Source organism: Mesitornis unicolor, unplaced genomic scaffold (genome assembly GCF_000695765.1).
Source record: "Mesitornis unicolor isolate BGI_N332 unplaced genomic scaffold, ASM69576v1 scaffold18506, whole genome shotgun sequence".
In the NCBI taxonomy this organism is placed as follows: domain Eukaryota; kingdom Metazoa; phylum Chordata; class Aves; order Mesitornithiformes; family Mesitornithidae; genus Mesitornis; species Mesitornis unicolor.
The window spans coordinates 49,322-60,716 of NW_010190551.1; the positions used below are offsets into that span (position 1 = coordinate 49,322).

The 11,395-nt window shown below is 41.2% G+C and overlaps 1 protein-coding gene across 4 annotated transcripts in view; it reads left to right on the plus strand.

Moving 5' to 3' along the window:
• Positions 1 to 9,161, plus strand: part of TAX1BP1 (Tax1 (human T-cell leukemia virus type I) binding protein 1) — a 56,079-nt gene extending 46,918 nt beyond the window's left edge. The window contains exons 16-17 of one of the 4 annotated variants that reach the window (XM_010186441.1): positions 7,282 to 7,367; positions 8,028 to 9,161. In XM_010186441.1, coding sequence (XP_010184743.1) covers positions 7,282 to 7,367; positions 8,028 to 8,229 — 288 coding nt within the window. In that variant the 3' untranslated portion in view covers positions 8,230 to 9,161. The remainder of the gene's footprint in view (positions 1 to 7,281; positions 7,368 to 8,027) is intronic. The other 3 variants (XM_010186444.1, XM_010186442.1, XM_010186443.1) reach the window with 3 other exon arrangements.
• The last annotated feature ends 2,234 nt before the right edge of the window (positions 9,162 to 11,395 follow it).

Here is an 11,395-nt window from a genome sequence, read left to right on the forward strand (position 1 = left end):
CATTACCGTGAATAATTAGAGAAACTGTCACAACTTTTGCAGCCTGTTCAAGATCTAGAATGTGAGCTTAATGCTGTTGCCCACCTTTACTTCACATTTTGCCTATTTAATCTGATCATTCTTGACGTAGAGATCACATGTGACAAGCTCTTCTCTTCCTTAGGCATCTGCTTCAGTTTAATTAGCAGGGTGTTCTTTCTGATCGATCTGCTTTGCCCTCTTGCAAACCCAAGAGAAACAGCGCTAGTGTCTTGTGCTCATTTGCTGACATAGCTTGGGGTTTTTTAATGAGATGGATTATAACAGGCTTAAATAAATTTCAATGTGAGAAAAGGTGCCTTTAAAAACAATTATTTTTAACTTTGAGCATCAGTTGCTTGTTTCTCCCAAAAACAGATTGTGCATGCAGTGTACAAATTTATACGGATATTAGTAGTTGCAAGAATCTTTCTAGAGAGACTTAGTACTGTGCCAGAGTTAAAACAGTTCTAAGGCAGTATTCAAAGAAATAACAAGGTAGAACTTCCATATATGTAGGTAATTAATGATAAAGGAGAGCCTGTCACTTGTGCAGAACAGCAACTATGAAATTATAGAAATTAAGAGATTACCAACTCTTATACTGGTTTTTAAAATAAGATGTAATTCTGTGTGCTTTTAAACCAGTAAGATGTAGAGCCTTTTATTGGAGGAGGATTCCCTCCCAGAAGAAAAGGCTTGGTAGTCTTGCTGCTTTTTTTTCCAAATATTACGTGTGTGTGTGTGTGTGTGTGTGTGTGTGTGTGTATACATATAGATAAATATATATGTGTATATATACACAATTTTGCCTACTCTGTCGCCTTCCTCTCCGCATTCCTTATTACTACACGCTGTATTAGTTGAAGAACTTGAAGTTCCTGGACCTGTCTGAATTGATGCAAACCTTCTGACAGGAGTCCCATGTGTCTCCCTATTTTTGAAAAGTCTTCGTAAGGTGTTTTTGTTACTTGTTGTTTTGTATGTTTTTTAATGAAAGCTTGTTCTTCGTCAGTCTTGTTACAGACTTGTTTGAGATGCTGACTTTATTTTTGCCTTGTTTTTGGGTAATGATTCATTTCTGTGCTTTTCGTCTTGTACTGAAAAACATCTAACTCTCAGTGCCTTGTCTGCAATATATATAAAAGATAATATTTCTATTGTGTGCCATTAGAATTGTAAATTGCTTACTATTATGGATGAACCATAGCTTTCTACATCAACAGAAGGATTCTCCATTTCCCTTCCCAATGAAGCAAAACTGTCAGCCCGTTGAGCTGATGTGGCTGCCATCCTATGTACTTCTTAGCAATACACCTCTTAAAAACATCTCAGTGAGACCTTAGTTCATCTTTCTACCTATCCCAAGGAGGAATTATGAATCTTTCAATTATATTAACAGATCAGAGGTATGGCACAAGATAGTAAATGTCCTTTTGGCTGATGATGTGGAAGACGGGTGTGAGCTTGGTCTTTGGTCACTCACTGCTTTTTTCTCATTCCCCTGTCAGAAGTTGTGTGTGCTCCTTAGGAGCACATTTGGACTCGTGAGGCAGGATTTTTCCATAGCCTTACAATACTGGATAGGTGCTAGCATAGGTACTGTTCTGATTTGTAGAAGGAAAGACATCACAGACTCCCTAAATTCACTTAAAGAAGATTTTCATGGTAATTTGTGCAAGAATTACTTTCCTGGAGATGCTTCTGTACCTGCAACTCATGAGTTAGTTGTGTGGAGTACAGCTGCTATATTTGTTAAACCTCTGCAAAGCCATTTTGTCTTTCCTATTGGTAATTTACAAAATTCTCAAGCTCATGATTGAGATGATCCTTTTGCCTAAGGCATTTGCTCCTAATGTGACCTGAACTGTGTTTCCACTTTTCTAAGGAGAGTACTCTTTGCTCTTTCCTCAAGCGTAGCAGGTGTCCCTCTGTACTTCAGTGAAGACGTTTTTGTTACTGGCCATTATTTTGGGTAGCTGTATAAGACGAGGTGATGGTGGCACTCCTGCTACACTGAAACTTTATGCTGCCTTTACTGTCTTCAGTTACTCTGAGTTGTAGACCAAGTAAGGTTACATCTGCAAATGCATCAGGATTTTTGTTTGACGTTCCGATTTTCTTCCTTCTGAAACTTTATTCCTTGGGAATGGGCTTTTCCGTGTATTTGGTTGATACGAAGAAAAATCACTTTTGTATGACACAGACTTCCTGGAATTCTTCATAGCTGTGGCTTTTGGAACTCTTAGGCCAATTAAGTCGTGATTTTTCGGAGGGGTAAGGTGGTTTGTGTTAATGATGCCAGATGAGCACCCACACAGTGCTCATGTTGTGTAGAATAGTTGACTTGCCACAAAGTCCTGCCATCATCTGCTCAGTGCTAACTTCCGTTTGCTCATGTTCCCATAATTGACCAAGATGTAATCATTTGAAGCAAATGATTTCTAGAAGCAGGTATGTATGGGAGAGATCCATAAATGAAACATTTTTTTTTATATAAAGTGTGAGTTTTAGAAATGTAGTCCTGATTACAGTTGGCAGTAAGCCCAGAGTAACTATCCTGAGACCCTTAAACAGTGTTGTTAGTCACAGTACATTTGTGGGGGGTGGAGGGGTGTGACTTTTGGCAACTGACTGCCAGGTCAGGATATTTTTGAGATGAATCCAAAATAGCCTTTTTTTTCTAGCAAAAAAAACTTCCAGACAAGCCACTACACTTCATTAGCCTGGTCTTACCCTGGCAGCCAGTTACTATCTTTGGTATAGGCTGGGCATAAAAGGAGCTGTTGGTATCCAGGTACCGGTTGGGACACCAGACTGTTTGCAGACAGTAGAGCAACGTGGAAGTGTGTGTTTGATTTTCACTCACACGGCAGAGCTGAATCACAGAAAGAAAACGTGTGTGCTCTTCCTTCCAGTTTACCCGCAGTATACATCAGTGGCGTGGCTGTTCATTTGTTCTTTAAAGCTTAAGATGGGTATCGCTTTGCTCAGTGTTGGGAGTTAAACTGATCTGTAGAAATCTGAGACAGGGATTGTTCAAGTCTGTGGTTTTTATACAGTTTATATATGGTTTTTATACAGTGTCACAGAGCTTTGTTCTCGTTTCTGTTTGGCAATCTGGGAACTGATTATGTTTGTAATCATGAAAATCTGAGACAAAGTTGGTTGGTGTTGGTAAAACTGGGTGAGTTGTGCTTACCTCTGACCATTAATGTCTGGCTTTCCTCCCTTCTTCTAGTGGCAAACTCCCTCTTTTTTACCATGCTTTTTTCTCTTTGAATACTATAATCTGTGGAACTCGGTTTGAAAGAGTCAAAATTACAGCCCCATGATAATAGCTAAGTCATGATGTTAAAGCCATTCTTTGTAATTCATTAACCTAATTATCCAAGCTTCTAAATTCGGAAGGTTATGTTATGCTGCATAACCACCGTGCCAGCCTGTGGGTACCCAGTATCAGAGACTTTTCATAAAGACCTGAGGCCACCATCAACTGTGCTACATCAGCACACTGTGGAGTTCTTGGGCCAAGTATGTGCAGCCATGTCCTTGGTCATCAACCTGAGTGCAAGCTGGCTCTGGGGCTACATGAAGGGCAGATTAAACTGTCTCTTTCTCAAAATACAGAGTATGGGCTTCCGTCCAGATACCTCGGATGGTTTGGCCACGGAGTCTTGAGAGTGAGCTGATTCCTATGCTTAAAATACAGCATAGGCTGAGCCATTGAGGCCTGGCCTCTGGCAGTCGTTGTCAAACTCTTTCTGTAAGCAGCTTCAGCGAGCCTTTTCATTTTGGCTTGTGAGCAGTTTGTTTCACCATTGGAGAGTGGCCAGTTTTTAAATGTCAGGTTGAGAAGCATATGTAATGTTATTTATAAGAATAAAGAATGTATCCTTGTGTATAGTAGCTGGAAGAAACTGGGCACCAAGTGGTTGTGAACCAAGATGAGTAAGATCTGTCCTCCATTCGTCTAGGTCTGTTTTACAGGGTACGCTGTAGGACTTGCATCCACCTGAAATGACAGAAAGAGGCAGCTGTTGCAGAGCAATACAATGGGACACTTTCTGTGTTTTCCAGAAGTTCCAAGTTGCCCCACGGCAGCGCATGAGAAGTTTTAGTTACTGGTGCCTGTGTACTGTTTAGTGTAACTTGTAATTAGCATAGCTGTGAAATGCTCTCAGGCTAACATAAAGTTTTCATTGTTACTGCTTGACCACTCTTCAGTTATATAGTAATATCAGTAATATGAACTTTGAGGTATGCTCAGTCCAGATTTGCATTATTCTTGTTTGAGCTGAGCATAGAAAAGTTACAGAATTGCTCTTTCTCTATACTTGGCCAAGAGCAAAAGTACACTAGAGAGACAGACTTCCTGTATCTTAACAGTGTCGTATCCGTGGATATTCAGTATTGCCATTCCCATATGGTGCACAGGTCTGCTAAGCTACTATAAGGATCACACAGAATTATTTTTACAGATAAATGAACTGGGCCACGAGAAAGCTGTATCCTCAGGACATACCAAACTTGATGTCACTTTGACATCAGAAAAGCTTTTTTTAATAAAAAAAATCCCAAACTGTTAATAACTTGTGCTTGCCTTTTGTTGAAGCTGGTGCCTGCAAGGCAGCAGTACAGGATAGTGCATGTGTGCCCACATGGAGGAAAGCAGCGTACTTCTTTCTTCAAATCGGTGTTTCAGAAGGACTGAGGAGGAATGTTGTATTTGCACATGGTAGGGTATTGCAATATCTAGAAGCTGAAAGAAAGGACAAAAGATGTAAGCAATCGTCCCTTACCAACTAGCAACTTACCTTTTTTAATTTTTTTTAAAGGGGGGTGAGCAAGTTACTGAACAAATAATTACAATTACTAAATAATGTGAAAAGCCGCAGCCAACCTGTTGACCTCTTAAAGCTTTATATAAGGTGGACAGGCAGTGCTGATTTTTTAAAAAAATACATTGTAAAATGGCAAACCGTGGTATAAATCAGTTTTCATTTTGTTGATTCTAATTAAAATCTTTGGTTTCCCACGGACTGTGGTGGTAGAGCAGAAATACACATGGTAAAGCAATCGCCTTCTGCTGACACAGCCGATGTGAATGGGTGGACGGCACTGGTGAGACCACTTCTCCTCCAGTAACGCGTTACGTGGACGTATTTCCTTTGCCACTCAGTGCATTTTAATCTCTGTGATGCGTGCACAAAGGTTCTCTTTTCTGGGAGGCAAACTGTAATTTCTGTGGTATTCTAGCACTTGTATGGAGGATGGATGACTTCAGGAGTGATTGCTCCTGGTTACAGCTGGGCTCAGGTCAGCGGTTTCTTTCAGGCTGTGTGAAGACCCTTGCTAGAAGCAGGGTTTTGTTGAATGAGTTAATTTTGAATTAGGTTAATGCCCTTATACACCAAGTTAACACTTAGCATTGGTAAATCTTGGCTCCTTACTCAGCTAACATTAATAACCCTTAATGTAATTGAGGAACCTGTACATTTGTCATTGGGTCTGCTACTCTGTCCTAAACAGAGCTGACTGAGGCTGAAGAGCCCCTTCAGCAGAGGGCTGCCTCATCTACCCCAGCATTTGGAGCCAAGTATTGATAAAAGCTGTGACAAAAATGCCCTGTGTTCCAGAGTAACTGAGTGGCAAGCAGTAAAGAATTGGAATAGTCTTTCCTAAGGGATTTAAATGTTAATTAGGCCTGTGTTTGTAGTGGGATTCTTTTTTGAAGGAAGATGCACATTCATTTTCTTGGGGAAGTCCCGCTCTGCCTACAGTCTGGTGTTCAGCAGATTTGTCCTGGTTTTGGCACTGTACAAGCGGTACCGTTGTAGCATGAGAGTACTGAAGAGTTTTCCTCCTTTAATGCATACATCCTACCTCTTTCGTCACAAAAGGAACAAATAATATTTTAAAACCTATATTAAGCCCTTTTTACTGCAGGTTCAAAGCAAGCAAGTTAGACAGGAAAATATGTCTGTTGCTAGCGTCTGTCACAGCAAGCCCCGCTACCTGCTTAATGGAAATGTTAAATGGTTGAAATTTAACAGCTGTTGTCAGGAGAAGGAAAACATTGAGGGAATCTTCCCATCCCGCCCTGTTTCCATTAACTCTTCATAAAGGCAAAGTATGTTAGCCTAAAACTGAAATGCGTTTGAATACGTATTAGTTATCCGCATAAACCATAAGCATATGGTCCCTTGCGCATCCGTTCTTGAAGATCAGCTAAATAAGTCATAATTCTTGCATGTAAGGCATCTTTGAGATGGGAAAGAAAACTACTTAGGAGTTGGAGTTTCAAAAATCTTCCTGAATTTACCTGTATTCCCACCTTGACATGAGTGGGGTTTGTGCTGCGTTATCTTAATTGCAGAATAGAACCAAGATGCTGCGTAATAAATAGTTTGCTACTGCGAAATGAACGGCCTTACACAGTTCTCGCTTTCTTTGTGCTCCTTCAATGTATTTTCCTTCTGTGCTGCTTTCTGCCCCACTGTTTCGTTGTACCACTGTGCTTATTTAAATCTTAATTCATAATAATGTCATCACAGAATAATGATGATGATGATGAAGATGTAATATAATACCACCAGAACAAACAACAAAACCCTGCAAAACGTGAAGTGCTCTGACCCCTTGCTTGTCAGACAGAAGGGAACCCAGAGTCCAGTCTGTCGGTATTCTTCATTTTTCTGCTGGAGAGTTTCCCCCTGCGGGCAGATTTCCTTCTCCTTTTGTGAGCAGCAGGGAGCAGCGCGTTCCTAACCCGGTGGAAGCTCTGAGCTGAACGTGTCCATCAGCAGTGAAGCCTCATCAGCACCTGCTGCAGCTCTTGATGTGTTTTAGTGCTGTGAAGGGAGAGCGGCACTGACAGGGATGAGGAGAGGAGGCAGCCACGCAGGGCCTGATGGCAGCGTGAGTCTGCCTTTGGTTTGACACAGGTTTGTGTGTTCTGATGTAGCCCCCAGGCCCTGCAGGGAGGTGACTGGTGCTTCCTGCGCTCCCGTGTCAGCACAAGCGTTGGCGCGGCGCTGGCGCAGGTCTCTGCTCTAGGGGCATGGTCCAGAGGCCGTCTGTGTTTGGCTTCTCATGTTTGTTAGCTGTGTCTCCCTTCTGTACGACTTACGCTGCAGAGATTTCAAATGAAAGGTAAATTTCATCTGTGTTTATGCTCGATAACAAAAATGCATATGGAGGAGGGTAAAAGAAGAGCTGTTTCTAGTAGGAATTACTTAAAATACTTGCTTTTTTTAATAGGATGATGACAATGCTGTACCTTCTGCTCCTGATCCTCCAAGTCTTCTCTTGCATGAACGTGGAACAGGTTTCTGCTTTGATTCCAGGTAAATGTTATCTTTTATTGTTCTTTAATGGCATGGATGCGTTCTGTATAACTGGACTCTTTTACTCAAGGCAGGGGTGGAGATGAAAAACTATTAACTGTTTTCAATGAATGTTTGGTTTACAGTTAACTACCGGAGAATATGCTGTGAGACTGGGTAGACCATTTGTGCTGTACCTTACTTGGATGGAACTAGGACAATTTTTTTTAGTAACTGAATGAGTAAATTTTGGTTTTTCCACTTTCTTTCCAACCTAATTGTGAACCTAAGTTTAGAGCTTTTATAAAGTGTTATGTTTGCTAAGAGCAAGCATTTATGAGCACAGAAAGTGGTTTCCCATGAAACTGCGTGGTCATTAAGACATTCAATAGATTTGTATTCAGTGGTAGCTGGAATTTTGTCAAGACTGCGTTGCTTTTAAAATGCCAGGTTATTCTGGGATTCCTCTGTAAAACTGCTTTAACTCTATTGAGCACTTTCAGCAGAGACACTTAAGTTCACTGTGTGCTACTTGCCTGGATACCAAGTCTGCTCGAAGTTAAGTTTGTAGTAAAGCTCCTAATGTCGGTGTCAACATGATCCTACTTTTACATTTAATTTTGCACTAACGGATGGAATAACCGTTTCCTTTTGTTTCTTTCTCTTCACCTCCTCACGAAGCTTTGATGTGCGCAAGAAATGTCCTCTCTGCGATGTGATGTTTCCGCCCAACTACGACCAGAGCAAGTTTGAGGAGCACGTGGAGAGCCACTGGAAGGTCTGCCCCATGTGCAGCGAGCAGTTCCCGCCCGACTACGACCAGCAAGGCTTCGAGAGGCACGTTCAGACGCACTTTGATCAGAACGTATTAAATTTTGATTAACTACTTTGTTTTGCAGCCTAGCTTAAAAAAAACCAACCACCAATTCTGAGTAGTCTACCACAAAAACAGTGCAGGTTTTCTGTAGCAGTGCAAACTTCTGACTGAAAGCTCGCATACTCTTAATGGGAGCCACGGCAGATTGTGGCTGCAAGCTGCTGCTGGGTTGTCTTTTCTCTACCTAACGTTATACTAAAAACCCCACCAAACCCCGCCTTGCTGTGTGCGTAGCTATTTATTCCCCTTCTCAGTGGGATCTGTAAGGACACGGGCGTGACTTAGAAATGAGACCAGCTTCATGCTTCATGATGCTCTTCAGCTACATGAAAAAGGCACCACAACATCCGTGGTTTCTCCTAACCATGCTAACCAGGGCATGATGACAAAGGTAACAGACAGATGTTTCTCCTAGCAAATTTGTGTAGTTTTTCTTTGAGTAACAGTTAAATCACAAAGTTACATTACTTACCCTATGAAAAGATAGTTTTCTAGTACACTTCTGAGATGTAGATGCATGTACTGAGACTACAGGCTTGCAACGAGAGTAATGGCAAATACTTCAGTTTTACATCGAGAACGATTGCCTTAAGGGTTAATGTTAAATTAAGGAAGTTGTACCTTGGGGCGGTATTTCTGAGTTGAAAGAAACTGCTGTGCTTAAATGCCTAAGAGTAATTGTTTAAAAAAAATCATTATGTTGCAGTTGCACTCAGTAGAAAATATTGTTACATTTTCACAACAGTGAATTGTGTTCCTTTTGGCTTAGGGCTTTTAAAACCTTCTGCGTTTTAACTTTATGTATTTCTTTCCAGTAAGTTAAACCATGTGTGTATATCTAAACATTTTATATTTACTTTAACTGTATTAAGAAGTAAATTTGCTCTCCACTTGTTGTACAGTAGTCTTGTTACATTAAAAGCAAAATTATTCCTGGAGTCAGTGGTCCTTTTTTCTGCTGCTCATTTTGAAATAAACCAGAGTTCAGGCTTTACCTCCTGACAGTAAATGGTGTTTCAGCTTTGTATGACAGAAGCTGTTGCTCTCATCTATTTTTATGCTCTTTGTTTTAGAGACCCGTCTGCAGTTCTCTCATGAACGTGGGCAATATCCTGTTCAGTGCAGGATTTGGTAAAAGCCGCGCAACACTGGTAAACTGCAGTGTCCTCTGTTTCACTTTAAGTCTTAAGTTACGATTTTTAACTGTGAACTTCACATCAAGAGATGGCTTGAGGTAAGGCACGAAGGTCCTAAAAGAGTGTATTTTTTTAAATTTTCTTTTTCCTTACCATAACTCAGCAGCCTATGAAAACAACAGGCTATAAAACCAAAATAGCGTTAATGATGATATTATTAAAGACTTAGGAAATCCCAGAGGTTGGTGCCCTGCACTGCCGGGACAACCTCAAAACCTGAATGAGCCAAAGCAGAGACTTCTCTTCAATACGTGACTTTAAGTTTCCCTGTTACTTGGCTGCCTCAAGTGACTCATTGCTTGAGTTTGCAGGTCCACAGCAGAAGCCAAATACCTCTCCCAAAACCTACCTGAATTAAAACTGTAATGCTCTCTTCTTTCATGGGGATAGCCACTTCATTTAACCCATACCTGCCATGCAAAGGAGGCTTCTGGAGCATCAAACCCAACTTTACCTGGTAACCTCAGCCCCAGTGCGATGCTGGAAGGGAAAAGCCTGTGAAATCTGCATCCTTTTGACCGATTAAATCAAAATACTCCCATTTTTTGTTCTCCAGGCTGTAGTATTCTGTGTAATTTTGTGCATTAATGGTGTGGTGCTTAAGTTGCTTCAGGTGTTTACTGAATACAGTGTTTGATGATACCAAAGTAAAATATACAAATACAAGACTATATACAGCCCAAGAATGTCACTGTTTGGGTAAGTAACAAGTAAAGAGCAGTCATTTTAGGTCAGAGGCAGTTTATTTTAAATGTGATTTGATTTACATTTATAAGCAGCTTTCTTGACCGGAATTCTTTAAGTTGCCTTCAGTTCTAAAACAAACCTCTGTCACTCTCAAACTTAAAGTACTTTGTCTCCAACAAAACATATGAAAATATAATTTAAAGCACACTTTTCACAGACACAGTACAATACATTCACTATACACAGTATAACAAAATAGTCCCATCTTTACCTGTTTAATAATACTGTCACAATGAATAGGTAAATAGAAACTGGAATTTCATTTTTATAGGCGAAAGGAATTTACATGCAACAATGACGCTTTACGACTGTTTAGCTGTTGAACGACCTTGCCCAGCCTGTGGTTTCTTGCACGAGGAGCAGAGCCAGAACCTCTTTGGTGGCCAAATCTGTGCCCAAACCTGCAGGAGGTGGGAAGCGGCCACTGGGCCCTGTGAGTACCGTAACTCTCACGTCTGGAGCATCCTTTACCCCCGGCTGACAGCACGGTGCGGTGCAGGCACTGTCACACAGACCTCCAGGAGTTGAGAAAATGATGTTTACTTCAGTGTGGATGTTCTACATCTCATTCACTAGGATGAGGCCTAAGTGTTTTACTCTGCTGGAAAATGGGTAATTGTCATCCTTACAATATTTTCCTTTAAAGCTTTGGGGGGAAAAAAAAGAGGGAAAGCTCATTCCTCCTTCATTTGAGCTTTCTTTTGCACTTAAAAGAACAAAGCAAATGCGTGCACTGTGTAAAGCACAGCTAAGAACGGTTTGGGGCTGGGCAGCTGCAGTCCATGAATAGCACTTGTGAGAGCAGAAGGCTGAAGGCAGGATGGTGGCAACCACGCTCAGGTATGGGCCAGACACGAAGCGCCCTCACGGTGGCTTTTGCTTTAAGTCGGTCTCTGACCACCTGCTGCAAGAAGCACTTTTCATCATCAATAAGGCTCAAATGTTCAGCAAAATTAATGGTAAAGCTAAACAGACACTTGCACATGGGATGCGGTGACCGCCAATGAGAAGCAAAAATAAAATCAAAACAAAGCACGAAGAAAAATCTCAAGATACGATGAAGATGAGGGAGAGGCAGCAGCAGCTCCCTTAGCACAAATAGTGGACCTCCTTAAACCATGGGCAGAACTTTAGATTTTTATTTGCAACCACAGGCACATGCTCGTACGGTAGCTGCAAGAATTGGCAACACATAAAACATTAAATCTGTTGGCAATAGAGAACTACAA